The sequence below is a fragment of the Zalophus californianus genome, chromosome 3, assembly GCF_009762305.2.
Source record: "Zalophus californianus isolate mZalCal1 chromosome 3, mZalCal1.pri.v2, whole genome shotgun sequence".
Taxonomy (NCBI): Eukaryota; Metazoa; Chordata; class Mammalia; order Carnivora; family Otariidae; genus Zalophus; species Zalophus californianus.
The window spans coordinates 124,402,965-124,430,548 of NC_045597.1; the positions used below are offsets into that span (position 1 = coordinate 124,402,965).

Consider the following 27,584-nt stretch of genomic DNA (forward strand, 5'->3'; position numbering starts at 1 on the left):
CAAAAGTCAGTTGCATTTCTATTACACCCTATTAGAAATTATGAGAACAGTCCTATTTGCAACTGCATCAAAAAGTAAAATACCTACGGGGAATTAATTTAACCAAGGAAGTGAATGTTGTATACTTAAAACTATGAGACATTGGGGCACCTGGGTGGCTCAGTCGTTAAGCGTTTGCCTTCGGCTTGGGTCGTGATCCCAGGGTCCTGGGATCAAGCGCTGCATCGGGCTCCCCGCTCTGCGGGAAGCCTGCTTCTCTCTCTCCCACTGCCCGCTGCTTGTGTTACCTCTCTCGCTGTATCTCTGTCAAAATCTTTGAAAAAAGAAAAACTATGAGACATTGATAATGAAAGAAGTTGAAGACACAGATAAATGGAAAGCTGTTTCGTGCCCTTGGATTGGAAGAATTAATGTTAAAATGTTCATACTACCCAAAACAATCTACAGATTTGGTGCAATTTCTACCAAAATTCCAGTGGCATTTTTCACAGAAATAAAACAGTCCTAAAATTGGGACTCTCGAAAGGCCCCAATAGCTAAAGCAGTCTTGAGAAAGAACAAAGCTGGAAGCATCATGCTCCCTTATTTCAAACTATATTATAACACTAATAGTAATCAAAACAGTATGATATTGGCATAAAAGCAAATAGATCAATGGAATGCAATAAAGAGCCCAGAAATAAACCTACACATATTTGGTCAATTAATTGACCACAGTGGAGCTAAGAAAATACAGTGTGGAACGGAGAGTCTCTTCAGTAAATGGTGTTGGGAAAACTGGAAAGCCATATGTAAAAGAATGAAACTGGGCCACTGTCTTACACAATACACAAAATCAATTCAGTGGATTAAAGATTTGAACATAAGACCTGAAACCATAAAACTCCTAGAAGATTGAGGTGGTAAGATCCTTGACGGGTCTTGGTGGTAATTTTTCCGATTTCACACTGAAAGCAAAGGCAGTCAAAACAATAGTAAACAAATGGGACAGCATCAAACTGAAAAGCTTCTGCATAGCAAAGGAAATCATCAAAACAAAATAAGGCAACCTACCAAACAGGAGAAAATATGTGCAAATCATACACCTGGTAAGGGTTTAATCTCTAACACATAAAGAGACCGTCATATAGCTATGTGGCAAAAAAAAAAAATCTGATTAAAAATTTAATGGGCAGGGGTTGGCACTTGGATGGCTCAGTTGGTTAAGCATCTGACTCTTGATTTCAACTCAGGTCATGATCTCAGGGTTGTGAGATTGAGCCCCATGTTGGGCTCCACGCTCAGCGGGGAGTCCGCTGGAGAATCTCACATCTCCCTCTGCCCCTCAGCCCTCAAAATAAATAAAATTTTTAAATAATTATTTTAAAAAATGGGCAGGGGATCTGAATGGACATTTTTCCAGAGACGACATTAATGGCCAGTAGGTACATGAACAGGTGTTCAGCATCACTAATCAGGGAAGACACTGACATCACCTCACACCTGTTAGAATAGCTATCAAAAAGAAATAGCAAGTGTTGGCTAGGGTATGGAGAAAAGAGAACCCTCCTGCACTGTTCGTGGAAACATAAATTGGTGCAGTCAGTCACTATGACAAACAGTAGGGGAAGGTTCCTCAGAAGATTAAAAATACAACTACCATATGATCTAACATTTCCACTTCTGTATATCTCTCTGAAGAAAGGAAAGACACTAATTCAGAAAGATATCTACAATTGCATGTTCATTGCAGCATTATTTGCAAGAGCCAAGACTTGGAAACATCCTAAGTCCATTGATAAATGGGTAAAGACAATGTATATATGTGTATACAGTGGAACACAGTTCAGCATAAAAATGACATATCCTACCATTTGTGACAGCATTATGCCAGATGAAGTACGTCAGGCAAAAACAAATCCCTAATGATCTCACTTATATGTGGAATCTAAAGAAAACTCTGGGGATGCCTGGGTGGCTCTGTTGGTTAAGCATCCAACTCTTGATTTTGGCTCAGGTCACAACTTGGGATCCTGAGATTGAGCCCTGTGTCTGGCTCTGTGCTGAGTGTGGAACTTGTTTGAGAGTTTCTCTCTTGCGCCCGCCCTGCAAAATAAATAAATGTCTGAATTTATAGATAGAACAAAATGGTGGTTGCCAGATTCAGGGGGTAGGGTTGGGCAAAATGGATGAAGGGGGTCAAAAGGTATAAACTTCCAGTTATAAAATGGTCCTGAGGATTTAATGAGCAGTACGGTGATGATAGTTAATAATGCCTAGCTGTATATTTGCAAGCTGGTGAGAGAGAAGATCTTAAAAGTTCTCAGTCACAAGGGAAGACAATTTGTTAACTGTGCGGTAGTAGATAATTTTTTACTATATGACCCATGAGATCATGATCTGAGCTGAAACCAAGAGTCAGATGCTCAACTGACTGAGCCACCCAAGTGTCCTTTGGGTTTTTATGGAGGCTTCATTATATAGTCATATTGACTAAGTCATTGGCCATTGGCTGCTTAAACCTTCAGCCCCTCCCTTTCTCTTCCCTGGAGGTTGGGGAGTGAGGTAGGACTGAAATCTTTCTTTCCCTAAAAAAAAAACAAAAACCTTTTTATTTGATTGTTAAAATAATTTAGAAATGGTAAAAAGTAAATGATTCAGACCAAAGATACTTGAACAGTGAACCAAATTGGTAGGAGCTAAAAAAAGGGTTTTGATTTTGAGCTTAAGCCAGCAGAAATACTGGTCAGAACCTTTATTTTTCCTTTCCATGTATTAACAAGCATTTTGTTTCCGGGATGGCATATGGGCTGCATTTTAGAGTTGAGTCATGAAAATTGTTAACAGTGAGTGCATCTTTTCCCATCAATAGCCAATTCCTGAAAACTGGATTGATTTTAGACTTTTTGTTCATTTTTCTGTATCTCTAAATTTGATGAGTTTTTATGTCTTACAATTACTCTCTGTTCCCATTTTGTCACAAGGACTTATTTCCTGCTATTTCAATGACTTTATACTTTCTATTCCATTTTTTTCATCTTCCGCAACGCTCTAAGGATCTTTTTAAGAAGTAGTTGATCTGATGGTATTTACTCATTCAGTAATTCCCAAAGTTATATTTACATAAGTGCTATTCAGTAACAGTTTGTTTGGTCCATGCAAAACAAAAATAAGGAAAAGATTTTGTGCAAATGAAGTTTATTCATTTTAAAAGTCTGTTTTATTCTGTTAAATCCGTCATGTTTCGGGAGCATATAAAATGCCCCTTTTATTTTATTTTTATTTTTTAAAGATTTTATTTATTTATTTAACAGAGACACAGCGAGAGAGGGAACACAAGCAGGGGGAGTGGGAGATGGAGAAGCAGGCTTCCCATGGAGCAGGGAGCCTGATGTGGGGCTCGATCCCAGGACCCTGGGATCATGACCTGAGCTGAAGGCAGACGCTTAAGGACTGAGCCACCCAGGTGCCCCTAAAATGCCCCTTTTAAAAACAGGGGATGGGATTAGATGGTATTTGCAATTTTCATTTACTTGTCAAAAGCGGTAATTCTTTCTAAATTTTACATTGAAACGTTTTTATTTTGGTCTCTGAAATTCAGAGGTCTTAGAATCATTGGCCTATAGCACATGATCGCTAATACCCTAATTATGGCACATACGATGGATGGGTTTTGAAATATGTAATGAATTTCATCTCTAATGCTACTCCAGTTGATTGATTGACGCTCTGTGGAGGACTTGGTGTGGAAGGCTTGTGCGACCAAGTTTGTACTAAGCTGAAGCCACATTCATTGGGCAAAATATCCTCTGTTTAAGGGATGAATGAAATCCTGATCTGGCCCACTTCTCCTTATTCAGCTTTGCATCTTGACTGCTTTTCTGTGTGCAAGGTTTATTCTGTAGAGTTACCGTGAACTAATATAGTTCCCTGAAAGCATGCGGTATGCTTCTTGAAGCATTAAAGAAAAAGATACTTTGAACAATTATGGTTGAAGTATTGTGTTCTTATATTTTAAACCTACATTTTTAAGGGAACAAACTAATCCTTATCCTTTTTATGCCTTATATTGACTAAATTGCTTAACCAATTAAAGAATTAGGGGGAAGTAAAATAGTTTGTACGTTCTGAGTGATTTTTGTGTTACGGATTATTTGTGTATACTTAACGTGTTAAAGGAGAAAACCTTGAGTTAAGAGTTTTAATATATACTGTGTTTAATATGTACTCATTTATGTTTCTTGCTTCACTGATGAAAAACTTTCAAATCAGAATTTAAAAAAAAATACCATTTATTAGTGATACATGACTGTATTTCTGAGAATGGGCATTAGATCCAGGATGAATTTTTTATTATTTGAAAAACCTTTTTTGGGGGAAAGCCTGGGTGGCTCAGATGGTTAAGCATCTGCCTTAGGCTCAGGTCATGATCCCAGGGTCCTAGAATTGAGTCCCACATTGGGCTCCTTGCTCAGCGGGGAGTCTGCTTCTCCCTCTGCTTGCCGCTCCCCCAGTTTGCTCAGTCTCTTTCTCTCTCTCTCCCTCTCTAACAAATAAAATCTTAAAAGAAAAATCCTGTTTTTATAGTTTTCATAATGTTTATATATTAGTGCTTTTCTTATTCCTTTAGGAAAGGAAACCAGTTCCTCAGGAGTTTGAAATATTAAACCAAGAAAACAAATGATTATAAGATTTTTGCTCTTCACTTGTTTCTAACCAAGTGATTATATACAGTTACATGGAAGATTTAATCTAAATCAGATTGATTACCCAGCAAAGTACAATTACAGTATAAAGTAAAGGGGCATGTGGGTAGAAAGGAACAAAGACTATGAAAAACCTTCATGGTAGAACAATTTGTGCTTATGAGGAATGAATGAAATTGGGGATTAAATTTAATAGACTGAATGCTAGCATTCTGTTGTTCCATTAGAACACTTTTTTTGTTTTAAAAAACTTAACAGTCTACATCAGCATCAGCATCTGCATCACCATTTCAGTCTACGTGGTATAGTGAATCTGAGATAACTCAGGGAGCACGATCAAGATCACAAAACCAGCAACGGGATCATGATTCAAAAAGACCTAAACTTTCCTGCACAAACTGTACATCTACCTCAGTCGGGAGAAATATTGGACATGGTTTAAATGCAGTATCAGGTAAGAGTTAAATCTGTGTAAGAGTCACTGTATATGCAGTTTGGACTAAAGCCCTTTTTCCAAGACATAGTGGTATTAAGCAAGTAGAATGCATGTAACATAGTGGGTCAAATGTAGTAGAGTTTCTCACATCTTAAGTTAGTGCTGCAACTGAAATAAACTCTTCGTTTTGGATTTTTCTAAATTTGATACAAATATTCTACACAAACAGGATTAGCATATTTTGATTAATTAGAATAGCTGATATGCATGGTAATCAAATTGGTAAAAGTGACATGTATTTTGCCGGTTTTATATAAGAAGTCAGTTTTTTAATTGTTACACTAGAAAGGCACATTTACTTATATATATTAGTATTTCCTATCCTAAGCATATCTTTTGCAAATGTTGTGGTCTATACTTATTTTTCAGAAACAGAAATTCTTTAAACAAAAATAGTTGGTATTTTAGTAGGAGTTCTATATAAGGAATCTGAATGTGGGCATTTTAGCCATCTAACTAGCTATATGGCATTGGACAAGTCACTTAACCATTCTGGGATTTAGGTGTCTTATCCATAAAGCTCCATACATGGTATTTTGTACTCACAGACACACATTTGTTGCACAAATTGAAAAGCTCTTTCTTTTTCTTGAGAGAGCAAGAGGTTCCCTCCCCACTTACATTCCTCTTCAAATGAAACACCAGGGAATGCCTGAAATAGTTTTAAGATGAGACAGAATTTGTGATGACACAGTTGGAAGATAAAATTCGTGAAATGCTTATGTATTATCAGTTGAATTAGTGTAAGTGATTCCTTTCTATTTTGATAGACAGGACCTCCTTGGGAAAGACACTGCCCATCTGAAGAATATTAAGAGTAGTGTGATGGGTAAGAGCAGACTGTCCTTAACACTGTAGAGAAACAACAGATATTTTTGGTCTCTTCTACTCTGTGAAGGCATAGCATTAAATACCCTGGGCCATTTCCCTTAATGAGGAGGAATCAATAAGGCTATTGGGACTAGGAAAGGAAGAACCAAAATTTTCAAGGTAAATAGGGGCAAGGTTGTGAGATTTTTGTCAGGTATGATTTCATTTAAAAAGATTATGATTGCAACAGTACTTTAATTCTTAGAATAAGAGTGAACCAAGTGCGATGTCAATGATAATATTTCTGATAAAATATTGTCAGTATCTATAGTAAAACATTTTCCATTTTGAGATGGCTTGATTTTGATTTTGGCTGTTCTCTCCAGCATCACTTTCATTGACTTTTCAGGAAATTCTGCATCTTTGGCAGGCTTTGCATTTTTGTTCTATAGTTATTTTACATTATGTTTACACTGTGTGGTCAGATGTTCTAGAAAGTGACTGAGACATTGGCATCATAGATGGGTGGTAGGTTTTAATGTTAGAGAAGAATGTGTTTCTGAGTAGGAAATAATTTTATAAGTGATGAGTTCATTAATGAATAATTTTATGTTTTGCTGAATTTTGCTTCTCATTGTAACTGTGTAACCTTGAAGATTCCTATAATAAATCACAATAACCTCCCTGTGTAATACTGAAGATTTGTCATCAGAAACCTTGAAAGCTTTCTCTGAATTAAAATGTCTTCAATTATTTTAAGATTCTTCATGGAGACATAATCAAGTTCCCAGATCTTCATCAATGGTACTTGGATCATTTGGAACTGACTTAATGAGAGAGAGAAGAGATTTAGAGAGAAGAGCAGATTCTTCCATTAGTAATCTTATGGATTATAGTCACCGAAGTGGTGATTTCACAACTTCATCATGTAAGTATAAGTTGTATTGTTACGTGTAACTTATCTAATAACGTTATATTTCTCTCTTTCTGTGTGTCATTAAAATCACAGTACAGATGAATACATGAAGTGCATCTTGTGAAGATTTCAAAATAGCTTAATAATGTATTCTAGTACCTTGTTACGTTTTAAAAAAAAAGAAAAAGTTTAAAATAGATGTACATTGGTATCTAGGTTCTGTCTACCTATAATTTTCTTACTTATGCTTTTCCTTTGAAGAATGCATATGTTCTAGGGCGCCTGGGTGGCTCAGTTGGTTAAGCGACTGCCTTCGGCTCAGGTCACGATCCTGGAGTCCCGGGATCGAATCCCACGTCGGGCTCCCTGCTCAGCGGGGAGTCTGCTTCTCCCTCTGACCCTCTTCCCTCTCGTGTTATCTCTCATTCTGTCTCTCAAATAAATAAATAAAATCTTAAAAAAAAAAAAAACGAATGCATATGTTCTAAATTATACTAAATAGGGGTGCCTGGGTGGCTTAGTCGTTAAGCGTCTGCCTTCAGCTCAGGTCATGATCCCAGGGTCCTGGGATTGAGCCCCGCATCGGGCTCCCTGCTCAGCGGGAAGCCTGCTTCTTGCTCCCACTCCCCCTGCTTGTGTTCCCTCTCTAGCTGTGTCTCTCTCTGTCAAATAAATAAATGAAATCTTTAAAAATAAAATAAATTATACTAAGTAATTTTTGTATACCCTAATATCATTTGCCTTATACATTTACCCTTGAACAATGCAGGGGTGAGGGAACCGATACCTATCTCCCCCCGTCCTCCAGTACTGGCACTTGAAACATCTATGTATAACTTCTGAATCCCCAAAAATTTCAGTACTCAAACCGTACTGCTGACTGGAAGCCTTACCAAAAACATAAAACAGTTGATACATACTTTTTATGTTATATGTATTATGTAATGTAGTCTTAACAATAAAGCAAGCTATAAAAAAAGTTACTAAGAAAGTCATAAGAGACAGTACATACATAATACCTACTGTATCTACTGAAAAAAATTCTGACCTAACTAAAGCTTGAAATCAACATGTTGGCATAATTTAGAATTCTTTTGTTTAACGTGAATGTGCCTTTATTTTCATTCAGTTGCAATAAAGACCCACACTGTTTCTGTCAGTGTACATTAAGCTTAAGGTTTTCAAAATTAAATACTATGAAACAGAAATACTGAAAAACAGAAAGTGCTTTTTGAAATTGGCAGATCTAGCAGGCAAAAGTGGAGTTTGATTTACATAGAAGAAAATACATATGTTCTTAAAGGTGTAGGTTATTTTAAATAAGCTTATTGGGGCAAGCCTTTGCTTAAGACAGTGAAAACATCTTTTTATTTGCTTGGCTTCAGATGGAGGAGCTGTAATATATAGTATCAATACCATCTATGCTTGGAGGTCTGCAAGTATAGGATAGAATAGATTTGGCCACTAAGTTTATCCCTTCACGAAGCTCCCTGTGTTAGTGCAGTAGCAGTCTCACTCTTAAGTAGGTGTATGGATGAGTATTCCTTATAAAGGAAGGCAAAAGTATTTCTCATCCCATTTCAAGATTTGAACCACCAGTAGTATACTTTTCAAAATTGCAGCTACCAGGGCCCTATTCTGATTCAGCTCCCAGCAAGTAGAGGTATGTCTGATGAGTAACCAGAGATAACATCCACTGCTCTTAATTTGAAAGAAAAAAGATTGGAGAAAGTTTTAGCTGTTTGCCATAAAATTCTAAGGATGATAATATTTGTGTGAAGTAAGTTTTATGCTAATTACAGAGTGAGAAGAATCTCCAAAACACTCTCCCTAGGATTATTTTGCCTTTATTTGTTGTGAGAGTCATTTACAGTGAATTATTTGGCCCATTTAAAATTCCTTGTCCATTTAGATATTATCCTATCATATCAATTTCTGATTAACAAATTCAGACTGTTATACTTTCAACAAGTTAGTAGATTTAGATGTTTATTTCATAAGCTGTGACACATTTCTTTCTTTTCAGTTTACAGTGTACTGGATTTTATCAAAGGTATAGAAAGAAATATATTTATGTTTTTTTCCTGTAATAAGAGTTAAGCTGTGTATTTATAATATAGCAGTATTTGGTTTGAATCCAGTATTTCAGTTTACAGTAATTAGTTAATAAATGCACATTTAATAATGCTCAAATTTTTTCACGTAATTGGTATCTTTCTTTTCTTTCAAAAATAGATGTTCAAGACAGAGTTCCTTCTTCATATTCACAGGGAGCAAGACCAAAAGATAACTCAGTGAGCACTTTACAGTTGAATACATCATCCACAAACCACCAAATGCCTTCTGAACATCAGACCATACCATGTTCTAGGGACTCTAGTAGAAATTCTCTAAGATCAAATTTTTCTCCAAGAGAATTGGAATCTTCCCAAAGCAGTACACAACCTGGATTTTCTTATATTTCAAATAGAGATGAAACCTCAAGCAGTTCAGATAGGGTTGGTTCATCTCAAAGATCATTTCAAGAATCTTCTGACAACGAAGGTAGACGTTCAACCAGGAGATTGCTGTCACGTATAGCTTCTAGTATGTCATCTACCTTTTTTTCACGAAGATCTAGCCAGGATTCCTTGAATACAAGATCATTGAGTTCTGAAAATTCTTATGTGTCTCCAAGAATCTTGACAGCTTCACAGTCTCGTAGCAATGCAGCATCAACTTCTGATGTTCCCGATAATAGGGCATCTGAAGCTTCTCAGGGATTTCGATTTCTTAGGCGAAGATGGGGTTTGTCCTCTCTTAGCCAAAATCATAGCTCTGAGCCAGATTCAGAAAATTTTAACCAAGAACCTGAAGGTAGAAATACAGGACCATGGTTATCTTCCTCACTTAGAAATAGATGCACACCTTTGTTCTCTAGAAGGAGACGAGAGGGACGAGATGAATCTTCAAGGATACCTACCTCTGATACACCACCTAGATCTCATCATATTTTTAGAAGAGAATCAAATGAAGTGGTTCACCTTGAAGCACAGAGTGATCCCCTTGGGGCTACTGCCAACAGATCACAAGCATCTGCAGCTTCAAGTAATGCTGCTACAGGTGGCTCCACATCAGATTCAGCCCACAGTGGAAGAAATACAGGAATAACAGGGGTCCTTCCTGGTTCCTTATTTCGATTTGCAGTCCCCCCAGCACTTGGAAATAATTTGACTGACAATGTCATGATTACTGTAGATATTATTCCTTCAGGTTGGAGTTCATCTGATGGAAAAAGTGATAAAACTAAAAGTGCACCTTCGAGAGACCCAGAAAGACTACAGAAAATAAAAGAGAGGTAAATTTGAATACCTGTCCTAAGTTCTTAAAGCGAAGAGCAGATCAGAGGAAGAAGTCCTTTTCTAGAAACGGTTTCTCATAACATTGGTATCTGAGTTTTCTTTTCCTTAAAATTTATATCCACTAAGATGTTAGATTCTCGAAGGAAATGGATGACAATTAATAAGGTAGGCACTGGGAGTATAGATTGCATCAAGAAATAATCTAAAGATTATTTTTAACCAGCTTTTGGTACAGATGCACAAAAAGACAAAAATCTTAATCTCTTACCTGTTCCTTGGTAGATTAAATGGGATTGGTAAAGGGGCTCCAGTGGTTATGGGTTATCAAAACAATCTGTCTTAGCGTTTACTGAGATTTATTTACCATTTATTTGTATTTCTTATCTCAGACTCTTTTTCGGAATGAGGTAAAATCATTTACCCAAATTATTTTTTTTGAAGTCCAGGCATATATTGAATATTCTTTGTATATTGTGAATATTTGATAGAAATACTAGTTTAAATTCAGGACTTAGAATCTTTTTATGTAAATGTATCTTTGTAGAGTTGAAGATTGCTTAAAAATCTCTGGTAAGAGGGAAAAGTTGAAAAGTCAGAGATTTTAGTCCCAACTTGATTATTTTGTCATGTTAGTGTACTTAGTTTTTCCGACTATTAAGATAATTTTTATAAAAAATAATTTTCCTGATAAAGCAGATTAGGATAGTACATGTAAAATAAACTTGTAGGAAGAAAAGACTTAGTTCGAAGGCTGTGGGGTGTTTTGTGTTTTTGTTTTTTTCTCGTTCATAAAGCCCTATTGTAATGGAATTGTTGGGAAGCATAGTTACTGTCGTTTTAGATTTTTTTTTTTTAAGAAGAAATACTTTCAAATCTAACTCTGGGGACAAAGGGAACTGAGATGTTGGACATGAGGCCACAACATTCCGTTTTTTCCTTATGTAGGACAGATTGTACCATGGGACTATTTTCCTACACTTAAAGTGTGCTGTTTTTCCTTGGAGAAAGATTCACTGCCCTGGTAGTGTTAGCTTTAATGTCATTATAGCAACTCCCTCTGATTACAAGCTGTCTGCTGAGGAATTTAGTAACTATTATATTTCCTGTGTTCAAAGTTAGGTTAATTTGAGTGCAGTGGTATAAGTAGAGCAAAGCGTTAGTTTAGTAATTTCCAGAGAGAAACAAATTAAGCCAGTACCACCCTGTCTGGCTAGATAGTTTATAAAGCAGCATTTGTTGGTTATTTTGTCATAGAGACTGTATGTGTATTCCTTTATTATATATTTTGCTCATACATGAAGATTTTAAGACACTCTGCAGGTAAATTAATAAGAATCTAAAAAATTGAACCCCCTAAGTAAAAAATAATTGAAACTATAAGCCAAAGAAGGTTTAATCTGAAGGTAAAACATAAATATTTATGCTTGAGGTTATATCTCTGGTTCAGCCAGAGCATGATAGTCACTTAGTCGTTGTGCATCTAATCCTCTTTCCACACATCTTTTGCTAAATTCATTAGGAACCTGTATAATCCACTTGTATTTCAGTAGCAGTTTAAGCATTCAGTTGTTTTAATTTACTGAGTACCTCTTTCATGCCAGCAGTGGACTAAAGTAATAGGGATTTTAACAAAAAAATTACACACACACATACACACACACAGCTATCATTTTGCATTTAAATTAAGCAGTACATGTTGGCCTATTAAATAGAGAACATAGGTTAATGGAAAGGCTTCACACTTTAAAAGCCTGCACTGTAAGAGTCAGGATGACTGAATAACATTGCAGCAGGTGGGGGAAATGGAGAATTTAAAAACCTATTGTTTTTTACTGTGATTTAATACAAAAAGTCTTATCAGTTTAAATATATGTGGTTCTGATAGCATGTAAATGAAAAAAACACAGGTCATTATTTAATTTATTGAAGTTGTCCTAAGTTTTTTTTAGGAGTGGGGGAGAAAAGTGATAAGTATATACGTATATTCCTTTATACTATTGGAATTTGAAGTAGTCTGTGATACTGTAAAAAATAAAATCTCTTAGGGATGTTTGTAAAGTGATCATGAAAAATAAGGAACTTAAAGTGTGATATCGAAGGCAAAATTACTTAAAAGCATTTGAAGATAATAGGAGATACCCTGTTTCATTTACCTTTAAAATACTGTAATTTTCATTCTTACTGAACTGGTTTTTTTATGGTGGTCGCTGTTTTTTAAGGTTTTTTGCTTTCTTCTACTCAGAACATGAGTAGAAATAACAAAGACATTGTTTGAGATTAGGTATGATTGGAAATGACCAACCAGGATGAGTTATCATAGCTATTTATAAAACTTTCCTTCTTTTCTAGCCTCCTTTTAGAGGACTCCGAAGAAGAAGAAGGTGACTTATGTAGAATTTGTCAGATGGCAGCTGCATCATCATCTAACTTGCTAATAGAGCCATGCAAGTGCACAGGAAGTTTGCAGTATGTCCACCAAGAATGTATGAAAAAGTGGTTACAGGCCAAAATTAACTCTGGTGAGATTTACCTTTTTATGTATTTTATTTTCACAGTTTTTCCAAGAGATGTATGTATAAATGCATTTTAGTTAGCAAATCTGATTATAATTTATTGTGAAAGTTATACACTTATCAAAACTATGTTATTTTTTGAAGCAAAAGTACTAAAGAGCATTCATTAGTCTTTGTAAATTTAATTTCTCATAGTGTTATTTTTTTTTTTTTTTAAGATTTCATTTATTTATTTGATTCAGAGAGATACAGCGAGAGAGGGAACACAAGCAGGGGGAGTGGGAGAGGGAGAAGCAGGCTTCCCGCTGAGCAGGAAGCCTGATGTGGGGCTCGATCCCAGGACCCTGGGATCATGACCTGAGCCGAAGGCAGACGCTTAACGACTGAGCCACCCAGGCACCCGTCTTATGTTTCATTAACCCAACAAACTACTTTTTCATAGATGTTTGATAACTATAATTGATTATCACGGTTGATCCTTACATGTCATGTAAGATCCTTTTGAATTGAAGAAATAATACTATTTACTAGCTATGTGTCCTTGAGAAATACTTGTTTTTGTAATGCTGTTGTGCAGTAATAATGTTACTGTAGGAATTCATTGTTTATTGAGTACCCGTTAGGCAGCCAGGCACAGTTCTAAATGTGGAATCTAGAATGGTGGACAAGACAGACAAGGCACTTGCTTTGGTGGTGGTATTGGGTGTTAAAGGAATGCCTTGTTGAGGTGAGGACATTTAAACTGAACAAAGGAGGAGCTAGCTATTCCAAAAGGAGGACAAAAGCATTCCAACTGAGGAAACTCCTAGTGTGAAAACTTTAAGGTGGTAGCATGACAGGTGTGTTTGAGGAACTGAAGGAAATGCAGTGTGGCAGGAGTATAATTAATGGGCAAGGGGAAGGGTGATACAGTTGAGGTAAGAGATTAGCAGAGGTTATCTCATTTAAGACTTTTAAAACGAATGAGGTTTAGATTTTTGTCTTAAGTGTGATGGGAAGCCACTGAAATCAGGGGAGTAAAATGATGTTATTTTGGTTGCTCTTTGGACAGTGGATTTTAGGGGGACAGGAGTAGAGGTAGGGAGTCTGTCCAGGAGTCTATCCTTTGTTTTTTGTTTTTTTAAGATTTTATTTATTTGTTTGACAGAGAGATAGCCAGAGTAGGAACACAAGCAGGGGGAGTGGGAGAGGGAGAAGCAGGCTTCCCGCCGAGCAGGGAGCCCGATGTGGGGCTCGATCCCAGGACCCTGGGATCATGACCTGAGCTGAAGGCAGACGCTTAACGACTGAGCCACCCAGGCGCCCCCAGGAATCTTATCTTAAAAGAGATGGTGATGGTAGTGGTAGAAATGGATGGATTCTGGTATGTTTGGGAGGTAGATTCTGTATGACTTGCCAATGGATTGGATGTCGTGAAGGAGAAAGAACAATTTGAGAAGTTTATATTTTTGCCTTGAGCAGCTAAGTAAATGGTGGGGCCATTTACTGAACTAAAAGAAAAGTAGGAATGGAATAAGTGTGGGGCAGGAAATAATTCTGTTTTAGACATAAACTGCTTATTAGAGAAGCATCTAAAAATGTCATCTAGGCAGTTAGTACACAAACCTGGTGTTTCAGGAGATCATTAGTTCTGAAAGTTACATTTTGGGGAATTAGAACACATAAGTAATAATTTTAAGCTATGGGATTAAGTAAAATTTCTAGAGCAAGAACCAGATATCAAAGGAATGCCAGGACAGAGCCCTGGGGCACCCAAGCATTTAATGGGAGCAAAGGAGATTTGAGGAGTAGCCTCAATCTGGTAGGAAGAAAACTAAGAAAATGTAGTATTGTGCAAGCCAAAAGAAGAAGGTGTTCTGAAGAGGGTATGATCAATCCTGTCAAGTATCACAAAGAGATATGAACAAAGAAATGGCAGTTGGTAGCATGAAGGTCCTTGGTGGCTTCAGTTTTTGTGGAGTGGTGGAATCATGAGCATGATTAATGGGATTGAGAGAAAAGGTAAGACAGGAAACAGCCACATAGACCCCTCTTCCAATAAGCTTTATTGTTAAGGAGACTGGTGATAAGGGGGAGGAATTGGGGAGTAAAATGAGGTCATAGGACGTGTTTTTTGTTTTAGTTTGAAGTGGGAGATTTTAGGGCATCTTTTATTTTAATAAAAGATAACAATGGAAAGAAAAAAGTTTTAGCCTTTTATAGGAAAAAAAATTACTTTATATCTAGAAGGCTGGTGTAGATATGGATATGGCGTTTGTTGCTTTGATGAGAGGATGCTTGCTTGAATTCCTGTGTAATTACAGTTATTTCTGTTTTCTTAATAGAAGGAGGTAAGGTCTTTAGCTGATTAGGGGACAGGTTAAGAGATTTTGATATGTAGGGAAAATAATACTTGAAGACGTCTTTAGGGTTTTCTGGAGGTACCAGTGTCCATAAAAATCTGTGGCTCTGAATATGATTAAAAAGTGAGATGTACATTTTTCTAGAAGCAGTTTTCAGATGTTTGGATATAGACATGGATTTGAGTTCTCTGGGGTTGGGATCTTTGCTAGGCAAATAGGATGAAGAGAGTTAAGGATATTCGTAAGGACATAGCAGTGGTGGCCATGGAAATTAAAGTCACGAGGGGGAGTATAAGAACATCAGGAAGCGGATAGTGAGAAAGTGGTAGGGTTAGTGTCTGCGAGTCTCATTGACATGGGAGAGAATTGCCAGAGTAGGTAACCTGGAATGCTGAGAAGTTGTGGGTATACTGGAGAAAATGCCTAAAATACAGATTTAGGGGTAGTGCAGAAAACTATGATGACAGAGGCATGGGTATGACTGTAGGGAATGGCTGGGCTGGGGAAGGGTAATACTTAGAAGCATGGATGTTGAGGAAGTATGTGTGGATATGGAAGTAGTCCAGAAGTTGATAAAGATGGAAATCCAGGTGCTAAAGTTATTAATGAAAGAGGATGGACTTAGAGTTTCAAAATAGAAATTAGGTATAGGGGTTATTTATTTCTCCTTCTTGGTCCTGAGGTACAAGGGGTTGTTGTGGGGAAAAAAGTATGTATCAGTCTAGAGGGGCACTGTGATTTAGACATGAAGTTGAAGAGATTAATCAAAAAAAGAGACTGGTTATGAGAAATTTAGACCATGAGTACCAGAGGACATAGTGAAAATGACTAGTAGGGTGAGAAGGGTGGGAAATTGGATCAGATTAGTAAATGGACACACTTGTATGAGATTGACGGTCTGATATACTAGTTGGTAGCATAGGAAAATCATTTGTGAGGTATGATGGCATTAATACTAATTTTAATAATCTTTTGGAAGAGTTGGGTAACCTGTTCAAGCTGGAGATTATGAAGCTCCTGGGAAAATTTTGTTTGTGTGTAGCTAGGTAGCCACGGCCTCCTTGGGGTAGGGGGCTTATGTTTTATTTTAAGGTAGTCTGATCCCAAAGCTGTGGGACAGACCTATCTCACCTGTAGCAGCCTTTTCTTAGCTATATGGTGTTATGACAGCCTCTTGGCTTTATTAAGTCAGTGCCCTGGGGCATTATTAAGATGAAATGAGTGTTCAGCATGGAAGCATTTGTTCTTGGCCCAGGAATGTTAGCCATTACCAAAATGAAAAACAACATGATTCACCTTCTGATAATATTTGCAGTTACATTGTTAGTGTTGTGTAGGCAGGAAAACAGATAATACAGTGTGTTAAGAAAATAGGCATTTTGGAATTAGACAAAACTAGATTGGGATAATGGCTCTAACACTTGACTGGAAGATCTCGAGTAAGTTTTTTAACATTGGTTCTCAACCCTGGCTGCTGATCACAATTACCCATTAGAGTTTTTCAAAAATATATATGCCTAGATCTAGTTTGGGACATTCTTAAGTAGTTCTGGGATTGGGCCTCAGTTCCATTATGAGTCAAACTGAGTAATATTTACCACACAGGGTTGATGTGAAGGTCAAATGAGATGATGTTTATAAATAGTTTCTCACAGTACGGGGCGTGTGGTAGATACTCAATTTGATGGGTTTTATCAGGTTATGATAAGTACTTTCTAAGATATGGTCAAATGAATGTAAAGATCTCAAGATCTGAACCTTCCTGATAAATTTTCACAAGCCTTTCTCATACTTACGTGAAGACCCATATGGTAGAAGATTCATTCTGGTAGAGATTGATTTAAACATTTATTAAGCAGCTGCCATGTATGGACTGTTAAATTCTGCAGGATGTGCAGAGATGAATAAAGCAAGTCTGTAGACGTACGAGTTTAGACAAATGAGTCAGGGCCTACTGAAGGGCGTGGGGTATACATGGAAAGAGCCCTGGACTAAACAATATAGGCATAAATGGACTTTTCCCTGCTGTATATGACCTTTTTGAATATTGTTCTATAAGTCACTTAATTCCTAGAAGAGGAAAAATGAATCCCTAAGATGTGTAAGAATTTGTACTAAATGGTCTATCTCCAAGGTCCATATTTTATAATCATACTTTTCCTGCTTCTGAATCAGAGGATAGTTTTAGGAAGTGTCTGCTAAATATCTTTCACATTCTTTATATTCTCCTTCAGGTCATAATATGGACTTACCCTGAATTTAGTTCAGTGGATATACTGATTTTTTTTTTAATTAAAATATTCCAGATGGCATTTTAATTTCAAAATCTTTAAGTATGTTAGACTCCTAAAACAGCAACAACAACAACTAGGTTTTATTCATTCCTTGAAATACTGTGAATATCTTACGTAGTTTGACTACAAGACATTTTGAGACAACATACTGCCTCACAATAGCACTCACTTTCTGTTCAGGTATTTTCAAAAGAAAATGCATATAAATTACTATGACTGTCTTGGACTTTATGCCAAATTTTACTGTTTTAAGAGTTTTAAGAGCTTGAAGACAACAGGGGTTACTACTTTTTCCCATCTAAATTTTGGCACATAACAAAGTCAACAAATGGTAGCTGAATTGAATCTAAACCTCTATACTGCTAATCACATGACTTCTCAAACTTTTAGGACATCTTTTTCAGTTCAAAGCTCTAAAAATAAAAACGTTGGTTGGGGGTGGGGAAATGGCTATATGTTTAATTAGACAGACTGTCATCTATTTAATTAGAGCCAGAAGCTTAGGAGTAACCCATAACTGAATGCATATGGGATAGAAGGAGCTTTTTTTTTCCCTTTTAATTGTGATAAAATATATATAATGTAAAATTTTCCTTTTGACCATTATTAAGTGTACAAATCAGTGGCCTTGAGTACATTCAGAATGTTGTGTGACCATTTCCACTACCCACTTGCAGAATTTTATCATCACCCCAAATAAAACCTATCCATTAAGCAGCAACTCCCACTCCCCCCTCTCCCCAGTCCCTGGTAACTTACCTTCTCTCTGAATTTGCCAGTTCTACATAATTCATATAAATAGAATCATATTATAATATTTGTCCTTTTTGTATCTGCTTTATTTTACTTAGTAAGTTTTCAAGGTTCATCCGTGTTGTAGCATGTATCAGAACTTCATTCCTTTTATGGCTGAAAGGAGCTGTTTTTATCTAGACAGAGGTGGATTCCTTTTTTCCCCTCCTCCCTTATGAGGAAGACACATTTCTTAGAGCACAAAAGGTCTGTATTGTCATATCAGAGATACTGGCCTGGGTATAGGTAACTCATTGTTTGGGATACTATATTATTTAAAATTGTTTTCATGGCATCTTGCCAAGGGACTTGAAGAGGAAGTAGAAGTACAGATGACATTCCACTGTCAGCTTCCCACTGACAGGGGTGGGGGATGTATGTGCATTTCTGGGAGGCAAAAAACAATAGATACCTAAGTAATGGGCGTGGGCCTAAATTCCATAGATTAGGACCTGACAAGCACATTTGTGTTACCAATGCAATCTTACTTCCTTTTTCCCTTTTGATTTTGTATAATCTAAGCTTAAAATTTTACAAGGAGGTGCAGCCGGGTTGCTCAGTCCATTAAGTGGCTGTACGAGGAGGCGCACCTGGGTTGCTCAGTCGATTAAGTGACTGCCTTTGGCCCCGGTCATGATATCCAGGTCCTGGGATCAAGCCCCACATTGGGCTCCCTGCTTATCGGGGAGTCTGCTTTTCCCTCTGCCTCTTCCCCACCCCCCACCCTGCTCAGGCTCTCTCTCTCAAATAAATAAATAAAATATTTTTTAAAAACTAACTTTGCAAAGAAAAATATTTTGTGGAGACATAGCAGAACTAAGCTTTACTTTTAATTTTACCAGGTTCTTCATTAGAGGCTGTAACCACCTGTGAACTCTGTAAAGAGAAGTTGCAGCTTAACCTGGAGGATTTTGATATTCATGAACTACATAGAGCTCATGCAAATGAACAAGTTAGTATATTTTGCCTAATTTGGTAAGTGTCTATTCTATGCTTAAAGGACAACTCTTGAAGAAAAGATTAAATCATGGTCAGAAAACCTGCATTGAAATAATAGTAATGTTTTTAATATAATTAATTCTCTGTTATTATATTAGGTATTACATGATTTTATAATTTTGTATTATTTTTCCCCTAACTTTTTAAAGCAAAAGGCAAATAACCAAGTCACAGATTTTAAGTTTAAGGTAAAATTCATCATATGCTTTCTAAATAAACCTGAAAATAATAAAAGCTTAGGAAATTAGTCCCAAAGTAGTAATGCCAAGCTTCTCTCCCCATAGCTGTCTAGTTGTGAATGCCTCTGAGTACTGGAAAATAATTGAAACACCAGTCCCCAGATCTGCATCCTAGTTCTGTATTTTTTATGTTAGGAATAATTTTTTTACCTACCTACCTGACGCCCCCTGTTCTTCCTCCTGTCTGGTTCCCTCTACCCTCCCTATTTGCCCCCATTCCCACTTCATTCTTTATGTTGAACAAGTTACCTTTTATGAAATCATTTATTCCAAGTTCACATTGTTTCTCTTTCCTTCAGTATTATATCACTACAGTCGTGCTGTTACTTATATAATGAATAATGTCGGGATTTCTCTGATATTAAGATTTTATTTCAAATATTTTCCTCTCATTTCTCAGATTTTTTGGTATGTATTGATCACTGCTCCCTACCCCTAACCCCCATTGATTTGATCATTCATTTTTCTTGAAGCTTAGAGCTCAGTATTTTTCCCTTTTTAAAGGAAAATTCAGGGGAGGGGGGAAGATGTTGAAAGAGATTACAAAGGACGACTCTAGAGCCATACTATCCAAGTGTGCTTAGCGTATTTGTGATAAAAAGAGATATGATGGTGAGAGAATGCATGAATGCTTGAAAAACACTTTTTAAATGAGGGAATGGAGTAATGGACACCTCCCCCCCCTTTTTAAATTGAAGTTTATATAACAACCATTTTAAGGTAAACAGTTTATTGGTACTAGTACATTTGCAGTGCTGGGCAGCCATCACTTCCATCTAGTTCCAGGACATTTTCATTTCTAAAAGAAAATCCTATCCCATTAAGCAGTTGCTCCCTCCCCCTTCTTCCATCCCCTGGCAACCACCAGTCTGTGTTCTGTCTCTATGGATTATTCTGGATATTTCATATAAATGAAAACATGCAATATATGATCTTTTGTGGACACTCTTCACTTTTTAAATGTGGGAATATGGATACCCTTTGAAAATCTGGTTAAGACCAGAAACACTCCTTACAAAATATACATAGACACAAAATCTGTACATAATTTTACAGATTCCCAGATCTCTTGAAGCTCATTGCTTACATCCAGGTTAAGAGTCACTGATCTAATGAATGAAACATTAGGCAGTTGCTGTAGTACAGATGCTACTCTAATGTTAATTATTGTTTTATTCTTTAATGAAGAATACTCCAAAAGGTACTTCAAAGGGAATATCACTTTCAGTAAGGAATTGTCTTAAATTCTTAAGACGTCTCTCTAGACAGGTGAACATTGGTATTTTAAAGAATTGGCGGGGTGGGGGGGAGTATGGAAAGGTGCAATAATGCAAAGAATTTTGCGGGGTTTTTTTGTTCTTGGTTTTTTTGTTTGTTTTTGTCTTCTCAAAGTTTGAGTAGGTTTCAAAGGATGGTTTTCTCCTGCCATTCTTTCTTAAGTGCTCCATCATGTCTCTTGAAGGTGGTTTTTGGCTTTTCAGTATAGCTAGGAATGTTTTTATTGTTCTTCAAGGATTTAAATGACAGCCTTGATTAAACTTCCTGGCTTTAACATCTTGGTTCTTTGTGAATCATGGATTATAGTGGCCTGACAACTACCCTCATTTAAATACAGTTTATTTTTTCATTATCCAGTACCTTCATCTTTTTCAAGGTGATAACCATTAAACTCTTTTTTAAATTTTCTAGATACATGATTTCCTTTAAGCAGTTAATGAAGTATTTAGAGAAACTTTTAATCAGTTTGAAATTTGCTGAGTATTCTCAAGAATCTGTAATCAGTAACTCGCTCAAGTTCGTACTAAGAACATACAGTTCTTAACTTCAGATAAGTTAATTATCAAAAATGATGCAATCTACAGATAGTTCACTGTGTAACAATTACAGAACAATTTAGATTTTTAACACTATATTCATGTTTTGTATTCTTAGCTTCGAAACAATAGAATAGCTTTGAGCCAAAGAACTATTTTGCCCACTGCAAATTTCTATGGGAATGATAACTGGAAGTTACTTTACTACCTTTTTTTAAGTTCATTTTTATATCTGCTGTTGCCTTTAAATTAGTTAAATTACATAAGAAACACTTGACCTCTCAGAGTAGGATTTTAGTTACGTAATATATTGATATAGCTGTAGATGAAATGCTAATTTTTAAGTAAACAGTTATAGCCATCTGTGTAAAGAAATCTGTTTTGAGCTTTAGAGGGAACCATAGCATTCATTCTACCATCAAATGAATTTTTTTCCCACTTTTATATAAATAATTACATAAGGGAAGACTACATGAGAATAAAGAGGTTATTCATGCACCTATTTAAACACATAAAGCATTAGTAAAATTTTATGAAACTACAAAGGATGGGTTTTTATTTCTTTTTTAATAGATGGCACTGTATCTCTTTCTAGGAACTGATTATAAATACATTTCCTCTAGTTTATCAGTATACTATGAGTATCAATCTCATTCGACTAATTTTTCATTCTCCATATTTTTCTTTTTCTCTTGTTTGCTTCCCTGTTGAAGGCTGAGTATGAGTTTATCAGCTCTGGTCTCTACCTAGTTGTGTTATTGCACTTGTGCGAACAAAGCTTTTCTGATATGATGGGAAATACAAATGAACCAAGCACACGTGTCCGAGTAAGTAATATTGGAGTGGGGGGGATGGGAGGGTGCGATGCTGCAGGTGTTTGCTTTGGAAAGCACATTGTTTTATATGTTCACATTCTATTTTCTTTGGGGAGTTCTTACATTAAAGTGTATCTTAAAAATAAAGATATTGTAGATTTAATAGAAATTGCTGTCTTCCTTCTGTATCAAACAGCTTAATTTTTTTCATAAAGCTATTTTTAGAGAAGTAATTTTCTAGCTCTTGAAGGTAATTGGAATGTATTTCAGTGAAAAACAGGGATGGAATTGAAAACACCTAGGGGAAATGCTCTTTTTAATTGGGGAGGGAAAATCCAACTCATTATTACAACTTTGAAACCTGACATTGAAATTGAACTCCAAAAACCAAGAGTATGGGAAATTAACTTCAATTTCATTTGTTACTATCCTATAAAAGATTACCAGTGTACTAATTTTTAGCATTCATATTACAAACTACTGAAGATATGGACCATTGTGTGTTTACTCTGTTCACTCTTATCTTAATGTAACACTTGAGCTAGCTGTTTTTTAGGTGCTCATAAGTAAAATGATACTACTTACCTCAGTGTACTGTAGGAAATTTATACTCTGCTGCCTTGCCCATTTTGTGTGGCAGGGGCTAGGGTCTACATCTCATTACTCTAGCATTGTGAACACTTCATATCTTGTAACGTGTTCACAAAGATACACTTCAAACTATTTTTTAAAATAAATGTTCACTCCGATGATAAAAATAGAGCCGAGTTTCTGGTGGGATGTAATGTTTCTGTTTTATTTTGAAAATTATCAAATAACCAATACATATACTGCTTAATTGGTTAAAAAAGCATTTTTCTGTAATCATGTGAACATTATTCCTGTGAGCCTTTTGGACATTATCATTGAGAGAAAAAAGAATGAGCTATCAAGAGCATTCAGAACTTGAGCAAAGATCTCTTGACTTCTAAGGACTTAAGAAATCACAGAACCTAAATTTAGTAAATGCCATAAAATTATTTCTTAAAAGGTGACTTATCTTTTCAAAATGAATAAACCTTATATAATGCATATAATAAGATCTGTTGGATTCATGCCTTTGTAAAAAGATATAGACAGATTATATTAAAGTGGAAGTCTTTACTGAATTAAAATACTTCTGGAGCCATCAAATTTAGGCAGGAAAATATTGATTATTGTTCCTGTTTTGTTCTGTTTCGTTTGGTTTTTTTTTTTCATTGACCACTAAAAGTGAATTCATTTGTGTCCAAATTGTAATGGTTTTAATTTTTTTCTCCATAATTTTTGAGGTGTTGTATTTATGCAAGAAGACAGAATGCCATTGGATAAAATTATTTTATTGTATCTGTTTTCAGTTTCTACACAATTCATGATTTCTACATGACCATTTATATAATGATTATATACCAATTAAAAGATAGTATCCTAAGCTTGTAATTTTTGATGTGGGGGTAAAAAGACCCCTATTTAAAGGCTTAAAATGGTGTTTAATTTTTTTAAGTAGAAATGAATCTCCTATACTGATTCTCTTTTTAGATCCATTTGCAGCATTTAAACTACTATATTTCTTTCTGCATTGTTTCTAGTTTATTAACCTTGCAAGAACTCTTCAGGCACATATGGAAGATCTCGAAAGTAGGTGGAATTTCCCCTTCCCAGACTTGTTGAATTTACTTTTGCAAATTAAACCCATAGAGCAAAACCTAACTGTATATATATTCTTTCTACCAAATTAGAGCTTCATTTATAGGCCTAATAATAACAAAATAATTGATTTGGGAAAGATGGGTTGGGCAACTGACAGGTTTTTTAAAGCATTTTTTTTTAATTCCTTTAATTTTAAGGTACAGAAGGTTGTATTTTAAGTATTTTATTTTGAATAAAATTTTATTTTTGAACACCTTAAAACTTTCAATCAAAAAGAAAACGATTACTGGTCAGACCACACTTCTAAATCTGTTAGATTTGTGTGTGTGTGTGTGTGTGTGTGTGTGTGTGTGTGTGTGTGTATGAAATTTGCCTTGTTATTCAGCTTTGTTAGATCGTTAAAGGTTTTCCCTGGGTTTGTTACAGTTCTAGGAAAATAGGGGTGAAAGATTCCTAATTCTGAGTCTATAACAGAAGCCATAGTTTTTTTTTTGCTCCTTATTCAGGTCCTCATGGACCTTTAATAGGCAGCCAGCTCCGCCAGCAGCTCCAATCTCTTAAGATCACGTTCCAGCATTAGGACTTCTGCCTGGGCTCCTATGTGAAGGCACTTAATGCCCAAATTTTACAGGCATCTGCACAGCTTAACCTCAAAGTCCTACAACCTCCAGGGTGCTTCATATCAGGTGGGCACAGACATTGGTGGCTCTCAAACAGTTCCTGGGAATCCAAGATTACCTATTGTACTTTTTCACCCAAAGCAACTGGCTTCCCAAGATCAGATTCCATTACACTCTTTGAAGTGTTTTAAAATATGTATTCTCCACTTGATTATCTTCTATACGTCTTCAAAACACTTGGAGTGTTATCTGTAGCGTGAATAACATTTTTACCTTTAGGGAAAGCTTAGCGTCCTTTGAAGTAAAGTTTGAGAAGGACCTGGTCTTCCTGGGAACCCTTTAATGCCTTGAATATTCTAAGACATGGATTTTTGTCATTAAGTCTGTACTGTTTTTAAGTTTTGAGAGGATTAGAGGTACAACCAGATAATGCATTTTCACATTTCAATGTGTGTGAAAATGGTGTATAAAGGAGTAAGTGGTATATAAAATGGGAATTCATTTGGTATATTTTTTCTTTTATACCTTCTTAGTTCGGATCCCTTGTGTAGTCTAACACAAAGATCTCTTTTTTGGTCAATTATAATTTATAGTTTGCCAGATGTGATGATAGTAATTTGTTTCACTATATATTTTCCCCAGATTGCTTGTTTTGTTTTGTTTTTTAAACTAACATTCTCATTTAGAATTTAGTTTCCTAAACATAGCAGTGTCTACTCCCAACATGTGAGAAAGATGGAGGTGAAATATACCCAAACTCAGCTGTGAGTGAAAGATGTGGGTGCTGCAAGCTTACTCCTAAGTACCAGAATTTTCATATGTTCTAAGAGTTGGTTCTGACTGAATTTTCTTCTCCTGTGGAGTTAATCAAATAGAAAACATGAGAAGTTCCCTGAAAAGCTGTTTTATTTTTTAGTTTGATATTTCTCCATGATACAGCATAAAACTTAACCATAGGATTTACTCATTCATGAGCTAAGTATATGCTTAATACCATTTATTAAAAATGGACTTAAGATTTCTGCAAGATAATAGACTGAAATGTGGAAACTTAAGTTTCATCCATACATGTAGCATAATTTTTTTGTTGATTCCATTTGTTGGGTGCTCTTAAATATTGGGTCCAGTATTAATACAAGAAGAGTATACATTTAACCTTTCTGCCCTTGATAATAGGGGAAATGCTGGTTGGGTGTTTATTTTAGTGAACTTCCATTTTCCTCAACACATAGAACAGTTTATAGAATACATAGTTTTTTACTTATGTCCTTCCTATAGACATTCTAGGATGTGTATTTTAAACTTCTGAGCTATTTTAATAATAAATTGATGTCAGAAATAAGCAAAAATGATGTTTCTGACAATGTGGAAGCATAGGAATAATCTCAAAACATTTTTATTGAGTCCAATTATTTTAACTTAGGCTGTGTCTATATAAAGCTTTTTTGACTAAATGGAGCTTTTCTTGGCATTGTATAGACATAGCTTTTGATGTAAATTGCAAGAACACCCATAACCTGTTCTGTGTACATTTTTTTTCATTCTCATCGGATGCATCAAACATGCAGCAGTAATAAACCAGATTCTGCTCAGGTGTGTGAGAGCACTTGCCTCAAGTTCATTTTTTCTCTAGTGTCTATATCATTAGCTACTATGAACACAGATTGATCTCAGCTTTTTAGAAGACGTTTCTTGAAGCACATTTTTTAGCATTTTCATATTTATAAAAACTAACCTAACAAAAAGATGGGGTGGGAGCATTATGGATGGGCATCACCCACAGTCAAACCACCCTAACCCTGTCATAACTTACATTTTGACCAAACAGTATACTAAATTGGGAGTTTTATTTTACAAGTCATTGCTATTCTGGCTTCATATTTACACTTCCATTCTCATCCCCCTTAAAATCATTCTTGATCATCCTGTTTTCTTTCAACAGCTTCAGAGGATGATTCCGAAGAAGATGGAGACCATAACAGAACATTTGATATTGCCTAACTTCGTATAAGACAAGTGGATGATCTGTGAACAAGTGTTTATTAAAACTGGCAATTAAATATGAATTAATTTTGTGGGGGAATGCCTATTGAATACATTGACTATATATATGTGTGTGTGTGTGTGTGTATATATTCATTCTCAAGTATTGCTGAATTAAAATTCTGCTGGACCTTTTAACATGGCCAGTGAATCTGATGTTTATAAACTGGTAATCAAAAAGTATTTTTCTTTTAGGTGAGTGGGAAAGTGTTACCCTTGTTTTAGATATCTAAGCAATGCTGATGACTCTTTTTGTGTTCTGATTACTGTAGTCATATTTATGAAAAAAGGTTCATGTTTTAGTCTCTTGCTAGTGAAAAACATGGGACAAAATATGCTTTTGAAATAAAAATGGCAAATGGCACCTATTTTTCCTTTCAAAATGCCTTACACGTTGCAGTCTCATTTTCATAATCATTTGCTTCCAGTGTTTCTAAAAAATCAGCTGGGGAGTAAGTTATGAAAGCATATATATTAGGTTTCCAAATTTAATATGAATTATAAATTCACTTAGCAATAAAATCTAATTTTTAAAAATATATAAGTATAAAATGTATAAATGATGGATAAACTTTTATATTGATTTGCAAAATGCAGATTATATTTGATAGGCCATAGTATGTAGATATTCCTTTTAGGAATATTACAGCTGTAAAATATATCAGAATTGCCCATCAAATGCTATTTGGGAAAAAAATTATTGCAATCTCAAGTTAACAATATTTTTAATCCCACATTTAAAGTTTAAAACACTGGTTTTCAATGTGTTTTTTAGTGTTGTCACTTCTTTATAGATAAATATGATATAAATAACCTGTTTGGATCCTGGTCGTTTTTAACTGTTCCTTGGTAATTTTGAGCATTTATTTAGTGACTTAATATTTTTCACGACTTTTGGAGAACAGATGAACTACCTATTCACCATGAATAGATCTACACTGTGGTCATGAGTTGTGTATACTTTCATAACACTGTATATTTCCTCTGTCAACACCCTTAGCATACACTTTTAAACACCTTCAGGTGGTTTCAGATTAAATAAAGTCTTAGGTTACGCCAACGAACTACATTTTCAGAACCTAAGTAGAAACCATGTAATTTCTGAAATGTGAATCAACAGTTTGCCCACACGTAGTTTGTTGGTCTTAATGTAAAAAACTTGGCTGGAAATAAAGTGCATACTGATTGATTTACTTA

The 27,584-nt window shown here is 35.7% G+C and overlaps 1 protein-coding gene across 12 annotated transcripts in view; it reads left to right on the forward strand.

The window, feature by feature from the left end:
* Positions 1-27,584, forward strand: part of MARCHF7 (membrane associated ring-CH-type finger 7) — a 51,242-nt gene extending 23,658 nt beyond the window's left edge. For 7 of the 12 annotated variants that reach the window (XM_027589769.2, XM_027589767.2, XM_027589766.2 and 4 more), the window contains 7 exons: positions 4,944-5,139; positions 6,752-6,919; positions 9,143-10,244; positions 12,598-12,767; positions 19,032-19,141; positions 21,955-22,068; positions 23,664-24,224. In XM_027589769.2, coding sequence (XP_027445570.1) covers positions 4,944-5,139; positions 6,752-6,919; positions 9,143-10,244; positions 12,598-12,767; positions 19,032-19,141; positions 21,955-22,068; positions 23,664-23,813 — 2,010 coding nt within the window. In that variant the 3' untranslated portion in view covers positions 23,814-24,224. The other 5 variants (XR_003519152.2, XR_003519151.1, XM_027589772.1 and 2 more) reach the window with 4 other exon arrangements.